At 38.9% G+C, this 19,277-nt stretch overlaps 1 protein-coding gene across 1 annotated transcript in view; it reads left to right on the top strand.

Moving 5' to 3' along the window:
- Nucleotides 1-19,277, top strand: part of sik3 (SIK family kinase 3) — a 145,162-nt gene that overhangs the window by 90,804 nt on the left and 35,081 nt on the right. The window contains exons 5-6 of the mRNA XM_007907315.2: nt 13,114-13,238; nt 14,180-14,303. Of these exons, the coding sequence (XP_007905506.2) occupies nt 13,114-13,238; nt 14,180-14,303 (249 nt within the window). The remainder of the gene's footprint in view (nt 1-13,113; nt 13,239-14,179; nt 14,304-19,277) is intronic.

The following is a 19,277-nucleotide window of genomic DNA, read 5'->3' as shown; positions in this document are numbered from 1 at the left end:
TTAGTTTACCAAGTAGGATTTAATTTGCTGCTCATTTGAATTGGTGGTGGATTATAGTTTGCATTCAATAATCTTTATTTGTGGAGTCCTGTAGCTCAGTGGTTAGACTACTCGCCTCGCAAGTGAGAGACCTGGGTTTGATTCCCGCCCGACAGGGCGAAATGTTGGGCAAGTTTCCTTACTCCACATGCCTCTGTTTACCTAGCAGGGAGTAGGAACTTGTTTGTTAGTCGATTGGTAGATTGCTTTTCCAGGTGTAATAATAATTCCTTCAAAAAAATAAAAATAAAGTGGTCACTTCAATCCACGATTGTTTGTGGGACACTGGTATGTGCAATTGGCTGCTGCATTTCGCCCACAAAAGCCAAAATATAATAATAATAATAATCCTTGCATTTGATATAGAGCTTTTCACATTTTCTAGACCCATTATCACACGACTGGTAATCTCAAGAAAAAAACAATAATAAATTGGTCATTTCAATCCACAACTGTTTGTGAGAATCTGCTGTCCGCAATTGGCTGCCGTGTTTCGTCCACAAATATACAGTCAATTCGCTTTACACTTTAATCATTACACTTTTCAATTATACTTCAATTCGCTTCTGTGTAGCGCTTTGAGACGTCTGGAAGATGTGATAAGGCACTACATCCAATGGAAGAATTATTATCATTATGATATTGATTACTTTCCGGAATTAGGTAAACAGGCTACGTCCCTCCGATTTATCTCTGGAATTTCCATGTGTAGGTGGGTGCGTGAAATTCACAGCTTGAGTTGGATACTCTGATGGGTTCCTCATTTGTCAGACACTCGGCTGACCAAAAAAATCACAGATTCAAGTCCTACTGTTGTTTGTGGGACATTGCAAGTGCGGATTAGCTGCTCCTTTTGCTTACATAAGTTGCTCTGCTTTTAAAATTAATAATTATGTGCTGTTCAATTGGGATAATTTGAAACACTATAAATTGAAATTGAAGGTATTATTCTTGATAGTGGGGTTCAGGGGATGGTTGTAAAACGTTCTGAGTTTTTTTTTGGTGTCATTATTTGAGCCTCTTGAGTTATTTCTTTTGTTTTATGCACTTATTTTATGCTCCCTAATGCAGTCATATTTTGGTCTTTGTGGATGATGTATCGTGAAGTGCTCCTTTATGTTAATGGTATTCCTACTTCAATCAGAAATAGTGCTTAGTCTCTTTCACTTACCACTCACTGCTAACATGAAAAGAACCCAGTATTTTAATTTATTATCTACAATAATGGTACTAGATTTTGTTAAGATCAACCACCATAATCTTTTTAACCATTTCATTAAAATATTACTTATTTTTAAAAATTAATGCTTCTGCTCTTCCAGTTTAACCTGTCAGGAGCTTGGTTCTTTCTATTTTTTTGTAATAAGCACTACTCTGCATATCGTGTGTTGATAATAATAATAAAAATAATAATCCTTGCATTTGATGTAGCGCCTTAACACATCTTCGAGATGTCTCAAAGCGCTTCACAGAATATGCTAGAAAGTGGATTGATTGTATATTTTGTAGGCGAAACATGGCAACCAATTGCGCACAACAGTGTCTCACAAACAGCCGTGGATTGAATGACAAAATTATTATTATTTATTATTTTTAAGGAATTATTACCTCCGGAAAGCGATCTGCCAATCGACTAACAACCGGGTTCCAACTTACTGCTAGGTAAACAGGGTGTGTGCAGGAAGGAGACATGCCCAACATTTCGCCTGCCAAGCAATCAAACCGGGTCCTCTCACTTGTGAGGCGAGCGCTCTAACCAATATACTACAAGATTCCACAAATAATGCTTTTGTTACTTCCAGTTTAATCTGTTAGGAACTGCATTCTGCCTATTTGTCATAAACACTATGCAGGTTGTGTGTTAAAACTCTTCAGCTATTTGAATGTGGAATAACGACATTAATAATAATTTTTTTAAACAAATAAGATCACATCAAAATATCCATTAGTCAAGTCCTTGGACTATATGAAGGACTGTACCTTCTTCATTGTTCTGCTTAGATAAGGGATCAGATATTTTTATAATCCATAAACAACAGCTGCCTCTCTAAGTCAGCAAGTTTTTGTCCTCATTGGGTATATATTTAAAATAATCATTGCCAATTTTTTTATTATCTTTCAGTTTTCCCTTACTGTTATACTCCCGCCAAAGACTGGGGACGAAGTGTTTTTGGAACACAGCTGTTCAGTGAACTGCTCTGTGATTTCTCCAAGTATCCTGGCCAATATTCCTCTCTTGTCTAATGTACCAAAAAAGGTTTGAAGACTTATTTCATTCCTGTTTGCGGGCATTGATGTCACAGATTAGCTGCCTTGTTTGCCTGCATAAGTCATTCCACCAAAGCAACTTGGTGCTATATCAAGATGACCAAAGTCACAATCTCCGACAGAGTTTTATATTGGTCATAACATTTTATTGCCTTTTGAACTCATAAGAAAAGGTTGTGTACTAATAATCCTATTTAAGGTTGCACAACGCTCCGGCTGAGAAAAGGTTGAATAAACATCTCTTGCTGTGCTGTTTGTAACTTGTTTTTATTGTATTTTCAAAAGAAGCTGGAGGTATTTCCCTTGGAAATGTAGTTTGCCCTCTTGTTTCTTAGTGTAATGAGTATGGAGACTTCCTAATTTAAAATATTTAGTTTAATAGATAGCCTCTGCTTACCTAGCAGTAAGGCGGAATCCAGTTGTTAGTCGATTGGCGGTTTGCTTTCCGGGGAATAATCCCTCAAAATAAAATTCGGTCACTCAATCCATGACTGTTTGTGGGACGTTGGGGTGTGCAATTGGCTGCTGTGTTTCGCCCACAAAATATACAATCAATCCACTTTACAGTATATTCTGTGAAGCGCTTAGAGGCGTCTTGACGAAGTGATAAGGCGCCGTATCAAATGCAAGGATTATTGTTATTAAAATCTGAACTGTTTCTAAGGTTAATGAAATAACGTGGTTGGAAGCTGGAGTTTTAATAAAGTAAATCACCTGTTACTGTAATTTTAACTAACCAGAAAAGCTTAATGTCGTCTGTATTGCAGGATTATGTAGTGCGTGTTCAAGAATTTAGTACTGTAATTAGCACTGAGACAGTTAAAGTACACAGACACCATTGTATTGTTCCAGCATAATGTAATGAGCAATAGTTTGGTTTAGTTACAAGCAAGACATGCATGACCCAACATAATGAACCTTTGGAAATGTTGACAGCTGTGGGAAGAAGAGAAAATTACAAAAATACGAGTGAACAGAGCGGAGAGGAGGGTGCACAGGAACTGAACAGAAGGCAAAGGGCAATGAATAGCACTTCAGCCCTGCCGAGTAAATTGTAGTTGTTTTATGAGAGTATAAAGGCTGCGTGCAATACAGTAGCTGTGGCACTTGTAACTAAATACATAAATTCAACTGATGTAAACGACTCTTGATTTTGCAATTTGGTTATGACAGGATTATGTCAATGTTATTGCAAATCATTTCTGCCTATAGAATGACAAAATAATAATTGCGCCCATCATCTCGTTGAGACGTCTCAAACACTTCATAGAATATACTGCAAAGTGAATTGATAGGTATATTTTGTGGGCAAAACGCAGTAGCCAATTGCACACAGCGGTGTCCCACAAACAGTTGTGGATTGAGTGACCAAGTTTTTTTTTGAGGGATTATTAACCCCAGAAAGCAATCCGCCAATTGACTAACAACTGGGTTCCTACTGCTAGGTAAACAGAGGTGTGTGGAGTAAGGTTTCGCCTGTTCCAGGAATCAAACCCGGGTCCTCTTGCTTGTGAGGCGAGAGCTTTAACTAATATGCTACAGGACTCCACAAAAAACATTTGTAGCACACATAAAGGAGAAGGAAATAAAGGAGGGGTGCAGAAGGATAGGGAGTGTGTATTAGGATGGATGGAGGCTCATGTGGAGTGTAAACACCAGCATTTGGGTCAGATGGCCTGTTTCAGTGCTGTAATTCTATGTAAAGATGAAGCATATATTTTTGAAACAGTCAAATATAGATGATGCATCCTTTCTGCCCCCATCCTGTGGAACTCCATCCCACGTTCCACTCGCTGCGCTCCCTCCCTTGCCTCCTTCAAGGCACGTCTCAAAATCCTCCGCTGCAACCAAGCCTTTGGCTACTGTTTCTGCCCTCCACCCTCCCGATCCCGACTCCCAGCTCGGGTCCAAACCCCTGACTGTCCAGCTCGCCTTGGGATGTCCTCCCAATCTGAAAGGCACTATACTAATGTCATATTGTATTGTAGGGGCTGAAGTATTGGAATGGTTAGGTTTGGAGTTTTGCCTGTGACTGCCAACTATTTGGTCTTGTGGAGGTGAAGAGGAGAAGTATGTGGAAGGTTTCCCACAGAATCAGAAGAGAAAATTGGTGGGAAAGCCCCTTGAAGTCATGCTTGCTTATCTCATAATAATAGCCAGTTACAATCTAACATTGGCAGAGCTTGAGAGGACATTGTTTTCAGCCCAGGAAATCGTGTTTAGAGTGGAGAAAATAGCTTGAGGGTGAAAGTTTTTTTTGAAAAAGCACTAAAAGTCCTTAAATAATCAGATAATTTACACTGTCTTGCTCAAACAAAAGGAAAATTCACATTTCTTCTGCAATTTTATTCATATGATTTACAATTTAATGGCTGTAAAATTGATGGATTGTGGAGTGGAGTGTGGAGGCTTTTACTGTAACTTTCCAAAGCATCGATTTCTGAGAATACTGACCAGATCTGCTCATGCAGAAATAGAATGCCATTTGAAAGAGTCAAAGCGTTATTGTTTCTTAATAATAGTCTCACTCCCTTACAGTTGCTTTGCTTTCTATGCGTATCAAAGTTTAACATAAAAGAATATCAAACTGAACGATTTTTATGTGTAACGAACCCATATTGTACAGTAAAGTACCTTTTATCACAAACATCCTAATACAGTTTGGGCCAGAAAATACACAGTCAATCCACTTTACAATATATTCTGTGCAGCGCTTTGAGATGTCTCAACAACATGATAAGCATTATTATTATTATTGTATGATCAGACATTTATGACTATATGATCACTGCCAGTATTACATTTTTAATTCTGAATCTTTTTTGCAACTTTTTAAGGACAGTATTTATTGATTTATCCTACAAAATACACAGCCACTACACTTTACAATATATCCTGTGAAGCGCTTTGAGACATCCTCCCGATATAAAAAGGCACTATGTCAAATGCAACGATTATTAGGATTTTTGTTTTTCATTTTCATTAAGATTGCTACAACCTTGAGTTTTCGTATGTTTTTAACAATGGTTATTGAAATATAGAGAAATTTGAATAAGAATAATAACCCTTGCATTTGATATACTGGCTTATCATGTGTTGAGACGTCTCAAAGTGCTTCACAGGATATATTGTAAAGTGTATTGACTGTATTTTGTGGGCGAAACGCAGCAACCAATTGTGCACAGCAATACAGCAATGGAGGAGGTTGGGTATCTTAATTGCGGCACTAAAAAATAACTGGCATGATTCACTCCCGGATGGTGCTCAATGTTAGTTTGAGTTGAATGTGGATACTCTTCAGATTTTTGTTCACTCACTCTACTGATACACAATTAGAACCCATGTAGTCTGGACAAACACTGGCATGGACCCGTGTTCTGTTTCACGGCATAATATTTTGATGGTTGGATGCGCTGGGCAAAGTTCTGGGAATGAACATAGAACTTAGTTTTATACTCTACGTTTAGCCCAAATAACTACAACATTCACTGCCCAAAGTGACATGTAAATGGAGATTTGGTTATGCAAATCATCCCAGATCCATGTAGTGTCAGATGTGATGCGAATCACACCCTCACAGCAGAAATACTAAAACACCTGATGCCAACTTGAGTGCCCTTTTTGCGTCAGTTGACTAAAAACGCTGGAGAGAGGCAACATCACTCTGGCTTCCCACTTTGCTTCACTGCCAGGGGTGAAGAGGCTTCTCTCCTTGCAGTATAAACACAGCATAATTTTTTATGCAGACAGAGTACTGGAGTCCTCAAAGGGCTTGTGTGTGAGGTGTTCAGATAATTAGTTTGAAACATTAATGCTGTTAGCGGTAGAAGCACTCGCATGTCACACTTTGCTTGTTTGTTATACAGTGCAAAATCATTTGGAAAATTCTGCTAAATGTTCACAGATGAGACGGATTTGTCAGCTGGTTCAAAATGCAAGAGAAAAACTGTCAGTTTAATTATTAGTCGGGTGTCAAACTATAACTTGAGGCACACGTGAACCCTACTAGTACTTACAGGTTGCCAATATCATCAACGGTACATGTAAAATATCTTAACAAATTAGTTTTAGTAAATGTGAACCGAGATCATCAATCCGAACTCATCTAAACGTAGCTATATAAGTAAAAGGAAATTCCCAAATTACATTAAGTAAAGTTGTAGTAATAATAATAATCTTGCATTTGGTATAGCACCTTTCATGTCGGGAGGATATCCCAAAGCCCTTCACAGGATGTAATGTGAAGTTACTGTTTACTTGTAGACAAATGCAATTTGTAATTGTAATGAAGAACATGAAGATATGGTGGCACAACATCATAATAGTCCCGTCAAGTTGTCGTTAGTTAAAAATGTGGGAAAGTAATGCACACTTTTTAACTGAGAATGTTCAATTTTACTTTAATGTATTCCTGGAAATAGCAATTATTGTTGCCTTAAAGTAAGTTGACACACAGTTTAATGCCGTCTCTTGATACCTGTATTCATATGAATTCTCCTACGACTCACCTGTAATTTTCCAGTAATGCAAATGAGGAAAGCTGACAACTGACCCCATTGGCGTCCTGTAGCTCAGTGGTTAGAGCACTCGCCTCAAAGTGGAAGTTCTGGGTTCAGCCCCGAGGCTCTGGAACTCCATCCCCCAGTGCCTTCGCCTTGCTTCCTCCCTTTCCTCCTTCAAGGCCGGTCTCAAAACCTTTCTCTTTGACCGAGCCTTCAGCTCCCCTCTCGACTCTCTTCCTCCTCCTCGCTCCCTCCCTTCCCTCCCCTCACCCTGACCATTTCCCCCCTCCTCTCTCCCTCCCTTCCCTCCCCTCACCCTGACCATTTCCCCCCTGCTCGGGTCATGACCCAACTGTGCAGCGCCTTGGGACGTCCTCCTGACGTGAAAGGCGCACTATAAATGGAATCTTGTTGTTGTTGTGGGTTCAATTCCCGGGCGGGGCGAAACCCTGGGCAAGTTTCCTTACTCCACACGGGTCTGTTTACCCAGCAGTAAGTAGGAACCCAGTTGTTGGTCGATTGGTGGATCGCTTTTCCGAGGATAATAATTCCTTAAAATAAATAATAAATTGGTCACTTCAATCCACAGCTGTTTGTGGGACACTGCTGGTCACAATTTTGGGCACGTTTCGCCCACAAAATATAGTCAATTCACTTCACAATATATTCTGTCAAGCGCTTTGAGACGTCTCGAAGATGTGTTAAGGTGCAATATCAAATGCAAGTATTATTATTATTATATTCATGGTGTCAGAGAAGACGGCAGTTTGACACAGAATCTCAGGCTGTGTCTGTCCTGACAATGTTTTAGCATATGGTGCTAACTGAGAGACAAGACAGTGAGTATACAGTTACCGCTGTTGTAACATTCAGTATTGTGTTACAATGCAGATGAATGCAGTTCTTCTTAAATGTAACTATGGTTCATTAATGGATTATCAATGGTGTATACTGAGGAATGAGAGAGTACAAGGTCACCTTAGATCACAGGGCTATGTGGCAGCTGAAAAAAGTTCCAGAAGCTATGGAAATTTGTTTCCCTAAATTGATTGGAAAGGTCAATACTTAGCTCAGTATTGACTTATGTGTCAGCCTGGCTCAGTGGTAGCGCTCTCACCTCTGAGTCAGAAGGTTGTAGGGTCAAGGTAGTGTCTGCCTGTTCAGTGAACGTTAAAGAGAATAGAGTTTCTCCTGGTGTCCTGGCCAACAATCCTCCAAATAAAATTGTTCAATCGTTTTATGGCTTTCTGTGACATTGCTGTGTGCTGCCACGTTTGCCTACACATATACTCTATTTCATAGTAAATCTTGTGAAAGGCCTTGAAACATCCTTCTGACATGATAAGGCACTCTGTCAAATGTAAGGATTATTATTATTAAATGGAATAGTCTGGAATGGCATTTTTATCTAGTGTGACTTTGGACAAATTTCTTCCCATCTTATTTAATGCGATGTTGAAAGCCTAAATAAATCACAGAATTATGACTTACCAAGTTAAAATCTGTTGTTTGTGAAATGTTAGTATTTGCCATAGTTTCTGAGTTTTACTACTAAAGAATAAACTGAAGAATAATCACTAACTGACCGAGATAACAAAAACATGGACAGATCGATCAAAACGTTTACCAACTTCTCTTCTAATGGAAGCAAGAAACAGTGATTAATGTTGATATCTTCCAAATAATTGGTAGCGTTTTGCCCACAAAATATACAGTCAATCCACTTTAGAGTATATTCCGTGAAGCACTTTCACTTGTCTCGAAGATGAAGGTGCAATATCAAATGCAAGGATTATTATTATTATTAGCATATTTAATATTTAATTAAATATTTAATTTGCACACTTACAAGATTGCGATTGTGCAAAATGCAACTCTTAAGATAATTTGCTACTTTAAGGCATCTTTGCTTTATATTTTTAGAGGAAAATCAATGCACGCATTGTGAATTAGCAATTAAATCCAGGGGAAAAGCAACAGGTATCCAGTTAGTTTGTAGTTTTCATTTGATGAAATAAGAAAACTAGTTGATGGACTTGTGATGAGATGACCATTTTCCCAGCCTTGAAGTGTCACTTGGGGAAAAGTGTAAATGATGGAATGAGAATCTAATGTTCCTTTGTTAGTCATAACTTCAGTCTCAGTAAACCACTGAGGTCTAAAAGAAGTCTTAAAAAAAAACTGCCAGACTAACGAATACACTTCTTGTAAGCAGTTCCGAGTTATCGTTTGACTAGCCATTGCAGATCTGTCCAACAGTAAATCTGAAGTCGCTGGGAACACTCAGCAGGTCAGGCAACATCTATCGAGAAAGGAAAGTGAGTAAACGTTTCGGGTCCACGACCCTTCGTAAGATTTCCGGCATCTGCAGTATTTTGCGTTTTACACAGTAAATCGGTTTAATTAGAGAAAAAGCTCCATTTTGAATAAAGAACGATTTGAGCGCAATTTATTACCGTTAGCATGTCTGCTAGGAACCAGTTTCAACAGGGTTTTAGTTTTAGGTTTACCCCGGGATTGAAGGGAATGAGAGTTGTTGAGCTTGGTTTCTCCATTGGGGTTTTCAGGAAAGTAGGCAAAATTGAGGAAGTGTTTTATTTCGTTCTTTCTCCTTGTATTGCTCAAACAGGAACAAGCTTTCTAGTGGGTCTGATGCAGCAGTGAGCACATCTCTAAAGGTCTTCATTGATATTTTATGACAAACCTTTTCCAGCAGAATCTGAGTGAATTTAGTGAGGGTCTTTTGAGGTGGTTGGGGGGGGTAGGTGAAGAGAGTTTTGTCCACTTAATGTCTTCACTGGAGAACTACAAGCAGCTGTCAAGATTGGGCTGGTGATGACACCATTTTAAACCTCAACCACTCGAGTACCACTATTTCAACCATGAGTAAGCATTATGGACCTTTCAAAGCTGTTCCAAAGCTTTTAAATAGCCTTAATGAACAGTTTTTTTTTGCTGATTCTCGTACCTGCAATTTAATTACATTTACTGCACGTCGTTCAGCTGCAGACGTATGCTGAGGCATTTGAAGCCAAGAATTTTATAAAGTACTGTATGAGGAAGTTAGATAATTTTTTGGACTGAATTTTTTAATTTTTCTTTAAATTCAGTAAGTTCCCCGCACTTTTCAGTGCATCACAATTGGTTCTTTGTCCCACACAACCCTGTTATTCACAATTCCTCTCAAACTGAATTACATTTTTGTTTGCTGCAACACAATGGTTCTCTGTTTTATATGCAGTTAAACCCTGTTCTTTACTGTCCTAAAAGAATAACTGGTTCTGATGACTGACCTTTTTCTCTAGTCAGTATTGAGTTGATATTAAGCCTATATAGCACAATTGACCAGGGCTGTAAATTCTGAGAGGAGAAATACCCAAGTTGTAATACCCAAGCTGATGGAGACCTTAAATTGGATTGAATTTCCCTTCTGCAGTTGGACAGATTGACATGTTTACTGATTATTGTGGTTGATATTTTGTAGGGAGAGACGAAAAAACTTTCTTTCTGGTAGTGGTGTGCAAAATGTAATTTGTTGGTCCGTGGAAGTTCTACTCTGGAGCTTTGAATATTTCAGTGTGTTTTGCACTGATTTCAGGAATTGGGTGCACCAAATGCATTAATCTGATCATTTCTGTTCCATCGTAAGTATGCTAGACTCTTCACGCGTATGCTAGTAGATCAAAATAATAAGTTGTCATAGTTGTGCAGTTCTGCTAGTTTGAGTTTATTCAATTTGGATCTCTGCCATGAATTAATGTCTTCTCATTTGACCTGTCATCAATGGCAGTTTTAGCTGGTTAGACTCCAGCAGTTACCCCAACTCGCACTCTGGGGTCCCCAAGCCTTGGCTCTTGCCATCCTGCGCGTATACTTTCCGGAATTAGGTAAGCAGGATGTGTCTCTCCAGGGAGAGAGATAGAGTGTGCATTCCAACAATCTTATCTCTCGGATTTCCTACCAACCGCCCGTTCCCTCTTCTCAGCCGACTCCGGCCTGCTCCATGTCCCCCGACCCACCCGCCCCACCATTGGTGGGAGAGCCTTCAGCCACTCTGCCCCCAATCTCTGGAATTCCATCCCCAATCACTCCGCCTCGCCCTCTCCTTATCCTCCTTCAAGCCCCGCCTCGAGACCCTCCTCTTCAACCATACCATCAGCCATCCCCTCCCCTCCCTTCTCTCCCCTGACCCCAGCTCGGGTCTGAACTGCTGTACACTGACCAGCGCCTTGGGACGTCCTCCCGACGTGAAAGGCGCTATACAAATGTAATCTTGTTGTTGTTGTTGTTCCATGTGTAGGTGGGATGCATTGAAATCTCAACTTGGTTTGGATCTTAAGCATGGTGATGGGCCACACACTTGTGTCAGACACCGGACTGACCCCCCAAAAAATCATTCGACCAGTCAGATTACTCCCCCACAAATTTCCATCTTCTGATGGGAATAAATTCATAGAGGATCAAAATCCACTCTTGGCTCGCGAATGGTTACTAATTCTCAGTGTAGACGTTTAAATTGAACAAATTGTGGGAGTCGATTTTTACAGAAATAAAAAAAACAAAGTACCATTACAGCTTCCTGATTGCCAGCAAGGAAAAGCAGAACAAAAGCATTTATTTTGAATGATGTGCGAGTTAGCATATACTGGACCATATCTTTGTGACCAGAATGAATAATCCAGTAAGATTTGTGGTGCAATAAGAGGCCTAAAATAAATAAACATGGTTATCCCTCACCATGTATATATGCTATATCAAAATGCAAGGATATCATTATTATTTTTATAAAATGATAATTTTGTCACTGAATCCACGACTGTTTGTGGGGCGCTGCTGTGCACAATTGGCTGATGTATTTCGCCCACAGTAACTACACTTCACAGTTTATTCTATGAAGAGCTTTGAGACGCCTCAACGATGTGATAAGGCCCAGTATCAAATAGAAGGATTATTATTATATGTTTATTTTCTGTTGTCTGACTTAAACATAAAATCTTCTTTATCATTCATTGTATCGTCATCTCACACAACCATTTCATCGAAATCTTATCTGAAAATAGCTAGATTAAAATGTTGTAACATCACCAGGCATATTTTTAGCATTGTAAACAGAAGTGGTTACCAAATCACCACAGGCAATGAGATAACTATTTCCATTTGCACCTTCTTTGGGTTAAAGTAATCCGAGTCTTGTGCATAGCAATTCATATCGCATCTCACTGCTGTTGCTATGATGACGTCTCCTACATGTTTGAAATGCAATTCTTAAATTAGTTTTTACGACCTTACAGTGTGGAGCGAGATATTTCTCATGTGGCCACAGTTCCTAGACTACTTGTGTGGGATAACAACAGTTTATGTGTACACAGCAGAGAGTTCAAACTCCATAGTAAATTTTTTTTATGGAAACAATTTATCATTTTAATAAATAATCTGTTTGGGAATTAACTGAGTATAGCTGTTATTTCCTGCAAGTTCTTAAAAGTACATATCTACTTATAATGTCTCTTACTGTTTGGCAATTTACTCGATGTATAAATATTCCACAGGATGTTTATTTTCCCATCATACCCAATGTAGGAAATAATTGTGAAACAATTTTAAATGATTGTCATTAGGGCAGAACTTATTCCACCACTAAGTCGGACAAACAAGAAGATTTGAGCACTGTTTTATTCAAACGTTTGAAAATCAGATCAATATTTGTGGACTTGATACCAAAGCGGCATGGCTTTGAAATCTGAGGATATTCAATTAAACAATGAATAATAATTAATAATGATAATCATTGCATTTGATGTTGCGCCTTATCATTTATTATTAACTATTGTTAACTTATTATTAACTTATTATTAATAGTTCAATTAGTTACATAGTAAAAACATCAACACTGATTGCTGCTATCGTGTTAGGGATAGGTATTGTTCTTTAGTTCACAGTAATAACAAAATTTTGATATTTAATGTGTACAGTGCATATAATTCTATACAACTTGTTGTGAATTCAGAGTAACCTCTATTTTTGATGGCTTTTCTGTTGTCCTTTCTTTCAGTATTGCACATTACTCCATTATTAATTTAACAAATGTTGTCTCACTACCTCTGAATAAACTTCATGTTCCCATCAGTTGAATCGCTGACAAATTCAATGCTTGTTTTCTACAGAAAACAGAAAACATTACTTCAAATATGCTAAGTAGTAGATATATAAATCGGGATTTTGCATGTGAATTGATCACTGAATGAAATGTATTTCTTTCCTGAGTTGTATAAATATATTGAACAGAACATATTATGTGTTTCAGACTTTGGGTTCAGTAACATCTTTACCCCAGGCCAACTACTCAAGACTTGGTGTGGGAGCCCACCTTATGCTGCCCCTGAGCTATTTGAAGGAAAAGAGTATGATGGGCCTAAAGTTGATATTTGGGTGAGTAGTATTGAAAACATTATATTTCTGCAGTTTAAATAGCATGGACTGACTTTCACTTTTTACATCAAAGTTCACTTTATTTCCACTTACTGTTTTGTCTGAACTAAGACTTGGCTGTAAGGTCATATCAGAAATTGTTGCCTTATTTATATTGTGATTGACAAGTACACAAAGTTTGGTTTGAGATCTTTATTAAGATATTCCGTGGTCAGTTATTAAATAATCGTGAGTTAGTATGGCAAGCTGCCTTTAGGCTTTAACTGTGATTTCATATAAAAATAGTCCAGCAAATAGGCATCTGCATGTGAAAATGACCAGCTTTTTTGATGGCAGGTCACTTATAATGAAGTTAGTGGGATTATGAAAGAGAAGCCAAACTGTATAACTATACAACTATTAGGGAGACAGAACAATACCAAGTGTAGGTATTTTACTGTGTCTTCAACAACAATAACAAGATTACATTTATATAGCGCCTTTCACGTCGGGAGGACGTCCCAAGGCGCTGGGACTACAAGTGTACAGCGCAAAACAAAACTACAGGAAACTGTACATCTGGCTGACCTAGAGTTAAAGTAACATTAAGAGAAATCTATTTTGCCTTTTATTAAGAGAAATCAACTCTTCTGTGATGAGGCCTGTGACAGACATCAGACACAGTTTTTAAACTGTTGCAGTTGGAGACATTGGACCCACTGGCTTACAAGCTAACATTGATGATGGCTGTTGGTCCCTCACTGCTTGGAAGTACGAGGGGGTAATGGAATAGCTGGGTGTCTAACACATGTGGAAACTCATTACCGTGCTTAAGAGTATCCAAACCAAACTGAGAATTCCGTGAGTGCCACCTACACATGGAAATTCCAGAGAATAGTTCAGTAAAAAATGAACAGTGTGTAACATACAGCCCAGTTTATAAGCATTCTTTGTTCCTGCAGAGCCTGGGTGTGGTGCTGTACGTACTGGTGTGTGGGGCCCTTCCGTTTGATGGCAGCACATTACAGAACCTGCGAGCCAGGGTTCTGAGTGGCAAATTCCGCATTCCATTCTTCATGTCTACAGGTAAGAGTGGTCAGTTTGTGGAACAAGGTGGTAATAATAATAAAAATAATAATAACAACAGCAATCCTTGCATTTGATATAGGGCCTCATCATGTCTTCGAGACGTCTCAAAGCACTTCATTGGATATACTGTAAAAGTGAATTGACAGGTCCAACCTTTTGGTTGCCGAGGGCCAGATGCCCTATTTGCGAAATGTCCGTGGGCTGCATAAGCAATATCTTTGAGTTTGCCCATTTCCAGAAACATAACATAACATTGACGGGTTATGGAGGGAGTGGGTGGGCTGGATGAAATGGAGGAGGGGTGTAGGGCCAGATGAAATCGGCCCGTGGACCGGATGGCCAGTTGGACCATCCTGTTGTAGAGAAACCAAAACTCTGATGAGGATATTTTTGGTTGGGAAAGCTAAATTTTCAGAAATAATGCATATATCCATTAATTCCACCTACAAAATATAATCAATTCACTTTACCATATATTTTGTGACGCGATAAGGCGCTATATCGAATGCAAGGATTATTATTAATGTGTAAAGGTGCAGTAAAACTCACTTAAGTCTTATCTTATACATTATCTAATCACCCAAGTCGTACATTCAGTTTCCTACCAAAAATCACTTAGATTTCTTTGCACTAGTTGTATTTTATAAATCGGATAAACGGTTAAATCATAATGGTTTCTTGGTTCTAAATAATCTTAAATCTTATACAAATCATCTCCTAACTTGTAACTCCGCTCCTGCACTTACCGGTTGCATTGAAATGCAGGAAATAAAGCCTTGACCCATCTCCACATGCACACTTACTGGCTGCATTGCAAGACACAGGCAATAATCAATGTAGATCATTGATTAAGTTGTATGTAATATGACTTGGGCAAGTTTGCCTGTAACTCAGAGTTAACATAACATGTAGGAGCAGGAGTAGGCCATTCGGCCCTTCGAGCCTGCCCCGCCATTCAATCATTGCTGATCTTCTAATCTAACTCCAGCTAATAACCTGACTGCCTTATCCCCATACCCCTTAATCCCTTTTGCAATAAGAAATCTATCTATCTCAGTCTTGAATATGTTCAAGGACTGAGCGTCAACAGCCCTTTGTGTTAGTCATATTAAATGTTATGGGCCGACTGATACGAGTTATGCAAGTTTAACCATATAGATATGACTACTGTAAAGAGAACCATTTTCTCTAAATCTTTAGTGTTTTTCCATAATCCTCTTTTACAGTCAGCTATAAGGAAGCAAGTTCAAATGTGTATTTAGTGCATTTATGATTGTCTACAAAATCCTTGTGCAAATCCTGCAAAAAGCCAGGTATTATGTTGAAGCCATCTTTTCATTGTTCTGTTACTAGATATTAAAATAGTGATTTAAAAATGCCTTCACAAATATTTGATTTTACCAATTAAGATAGGGAGCCTTTGTGTTTTTCTTTTACTTCTTTCCATTCTTACATTTGAGGGGAAAGTTTTTTTTCTGGTCTTAATTCTGCACCTTAATAATAATAATAATCCTTGCATTTGATATAGCGCTTTTCACGTCGGGACGACGTCCCAAAGCGCTTCACAGAACACACTGTAAAGTGAATTGACTGTATATTTGTGGGCGAACGCGGCAGCCAATTGCGCACAGCAATGTCCCACAAACAGTCGTAGATTGAAAATGACCAATTTATTATTGTTTTTGGTTTTGGAGGGATTGTTATTAGGCTCTGTGTGGAGTAAGGAAACTTGCCCAAGGTTTGGCCCTCTGCCTGGAATTGAACTCAGGTCTCTCACTTGCAAAGCGAGTGCTCTAACCACTGAGCTACAGGAGACTCCACGTAACCTTGTAGATATCATGGGACTAGATGATCAATTTGGTTTCAGAAATGTTCTCTTCACCTATGAGGGATAAACGTGAAAGAAATTGCTTTCATTACAAATCCTAAGAACCAACAAATTGAATGATTACATGCCATATTTTTCAGTACTCTTGAGATATTTTTTAGCATGATGATTTTGATCAAGCAAACACTTTGTGCTTTGGCTTACAAAGGTATGTTCTGTGTAGTTAATTTGTCTCATGGTAAATATGTTTTTCTGTTTTTAATAAATGTGTGTTTTTAATAAATGTGTGTTTTTCAGTCATTTCAGTAATTTATTGCCAATTATTGGACACAATAATAATAATTAATAATAATAATCCTTGCATTTGATATTAGCACCTTGTCATGCAGTTGAATCAGCTCAAAGCACTTCACAAAATATACTGTAAAGAGAATTGACTTTTTATTCTGTAGGCGAAACGCGGCAGCCAATTGCGTACAGTCCCACAAACAGCGGTGGAGTGAGTGACAAGTTTTTTTTAAATGATAATGGGGGAATTGATGGGCAGGAGAGAGAAACTCCCTTGTCTTTGGAATATGTCACGGGATCTTTAAAGTCCACTTAAACAAGCAGATGTGATCTCAGTTTAACGTCTCATCTCAAGGACAATTCAGATGCCTAGTCCCATGTGTTAATTTAGTCACCTGCTGCTGTTTCTCTTCAATTATACTTGCAGTATGGATCCCAGAACAGTGTTCTGTGCTTCTAATGGAACCCTGGGCACCCACTAGTCACTGACTTCCAATTTTGAATTAATTTCAGAAGTTCTCTTTATCCCAATCCACTCCATGCCTTTGAACCTTGTGAAGATTATGTGGCATTTTGTCAAAGGGCTTGCTGAAATCCAAACAGTTAATATCTATCGATTTCCCCGCAACTACCAATTCTGGTCATTACTCATTAAAAACTACAGATGGGTCAGGCCTGGCTTCCTTCCCATAAACCTGTGCTGACTTTTCCTTATTCTGGATCTGACGAGATACTTCATTATTCTTCATTATTCCTTCCAGTAATTTTACCCACTGCATACGTCAGACACGCTGATGTATAATTCTCAGAATCATTCCTATGACCTTATAAATAAATTCAGTGCTTGGTTTGTGCTGCATTAGTGATCCCAATCTGGGTAGCAAAGGGTAGACTAGTTGGATTCAATATCCCGGGCTATAAAGACGGTGAAAAAATATTGGACTAGATTCCCATTCCCTGACTTTGATAAAGGTTGAGTGATGACATGATTAGGTTTACCTGTGCGGCCTTCATGGTCAAGTAGCTTTTTTACATTGCCACGGCGCTCACGCGAAGATCTCTAGGACTGTACAGTATACCCAAGCACAATTTTCATTAAAAAGACGACACAGAGTTGTAAATCCATTCCAATCACATCAGCAACATGTATAATGTTATTTCGTTGGACAAATTACATTTCCCTATTGGTTCCCATCATTGGCCAATTGATTATAATAAAGTTATCAAAGCAATTAGCTTTGGATATCTTCGTCTCTTATACTAGAATCTGCTAGTCTTGTACTAGAACCCATGTACTGCCTGTATTAAGATGTGGAGTCCTGTAGCTTAGTGGTTAGAGCACTCGCCTCGTAAGCGATAGGACCTGGATTCAATTCCTCCCGGGCAGGGCGAAACGTTGGGCAAGTTTCCTTACTCCGCATGCCTCTGTTTATCTAGCAGCAAGTAGGAACCCGATTGTTAGTTGATTGGCAGTTTGCTTTTCCGGGGGTAATAATTTCTTCAAAAAATAATAATTTGGTCACTCAATTCATGACTGTTTGTGGGATGCTGCTGTGCGCAATTAGCTGCCATGTTTTGCTCACAAAATACACAATAAATTCACTTTACAATATATTCTGTGAAGCGCTTTGAGATGTCTTCAAGACGTGATAAGGCGCTGTATCAAATGCAAGGATTATTAAGAGTAGCATTGTGTTTGTTTGCTTCCACTGCCTCCATGAAGTATTGCATCCAATTTTGGGATTTAAGGCCATAGTGAGAGTGATACCAGGGATGAGTTTTTTTTACTTATGAGGAAACACTGGAGTGAAGGGACTGGGGCTGTTTCTACTCAGCATAGAGAAGATTGACTGGGACTTGATAAGAGGTTTTGAAAATGATGAGGGGTTTTGATGATGTAAATAGGGTGACATTATATCCACTCATTGGTGAGTCAGTTACCTGAGGGTATTTGATTTAACATAACTGCCAATAGAACAAAAGAAAAGGTTTTCTGCAGGATGTGGGAAACTTTTATCTAGAATGGCGGGTGAGGCAGAATCCATGTTAGCTTTTAAGGGGAAGTTAGATAAATATCTGAAAAGGATATGGGAAAAAGGCAGACAGGAGAATGAAACTAAATGGGTAGTGTTTTCAGGTGGCTTCCTGTGCTGTAAGTATTTATGGTTTTACTTTCTTAAATAGTTTAATTACAAGCTCAACATTTTTTAATAAAACTAAAGAATAGTTCTGTTTGAACTGAAAATCTTTTTTAGCGCTATACACTGTACCCACAGTCCTTTCGCCTCGTACCCTCCCTCGCCTTCTTCAAGGCATGTCTCAAGCGGCCCTTCTTCGACCGCTCATTCAGTCGCCCTCCTACCCCTACCCTCTCTGCCCTCCACCTCTCCTGATCCCAACCCCCAGCTCGGGTCCAAATCCCTGACTGTCCATCGGGAACGTTTTCCCGATGTGAAGGATACTATACAAGTGACTGTTGTTCTTGTTATAGAGGTGTAATTTAACATCCAATAAAGTGCTTGAAATATAAAGGCCATTCTTATTGATCCCCCAAGGCAATCTTTCCCTCCTTTGTGGTTAACACCCTTATCACAATCCTCATAGTCTGCCTGCCTGTCAGTAATAATAATAATCCTTGCATTTGATATAGCGCCGTATCACATCTCAAAGTGCTTCACAGGACACACTGCTAAGTTTTGCTGACTGTTTTGTGAGTGAAATATAGAATATTGGAAGCGATAGAGTTTTTGATGTGCTTCGTGTATTGCACTGTGTATTTTGCGACGAGTGGCCACAAAATGTGCCGTTCAAAATGGGGTTGTGGCAACTTGAATTGCGCTGGAGCCTTGGTCCTC

Source organism: Callorhinchus milii, unplaced genomic scaffold, assembly GCF_018977255.1.
Source record: "Callorhinchus milii isolate IMCB2004 unplaced genomic scaffold, IMCB_Cmil_1.0 Scaffold25, whole genome shotgun sequence".
NCBI classification, from domain to species: domain Eukaryota; kingdom Metazoa; phylum Chordata; class Chondrichthyes; order Chimaeriformes; family Callorhinchidae; genus Callorhinchus; species Callorhinchus milii.
The sequence above is the reverse complement of the archived record's forward strand: the minus strand, read 5'-3'. Positions and strand labels throughout refer to the sequence as shown.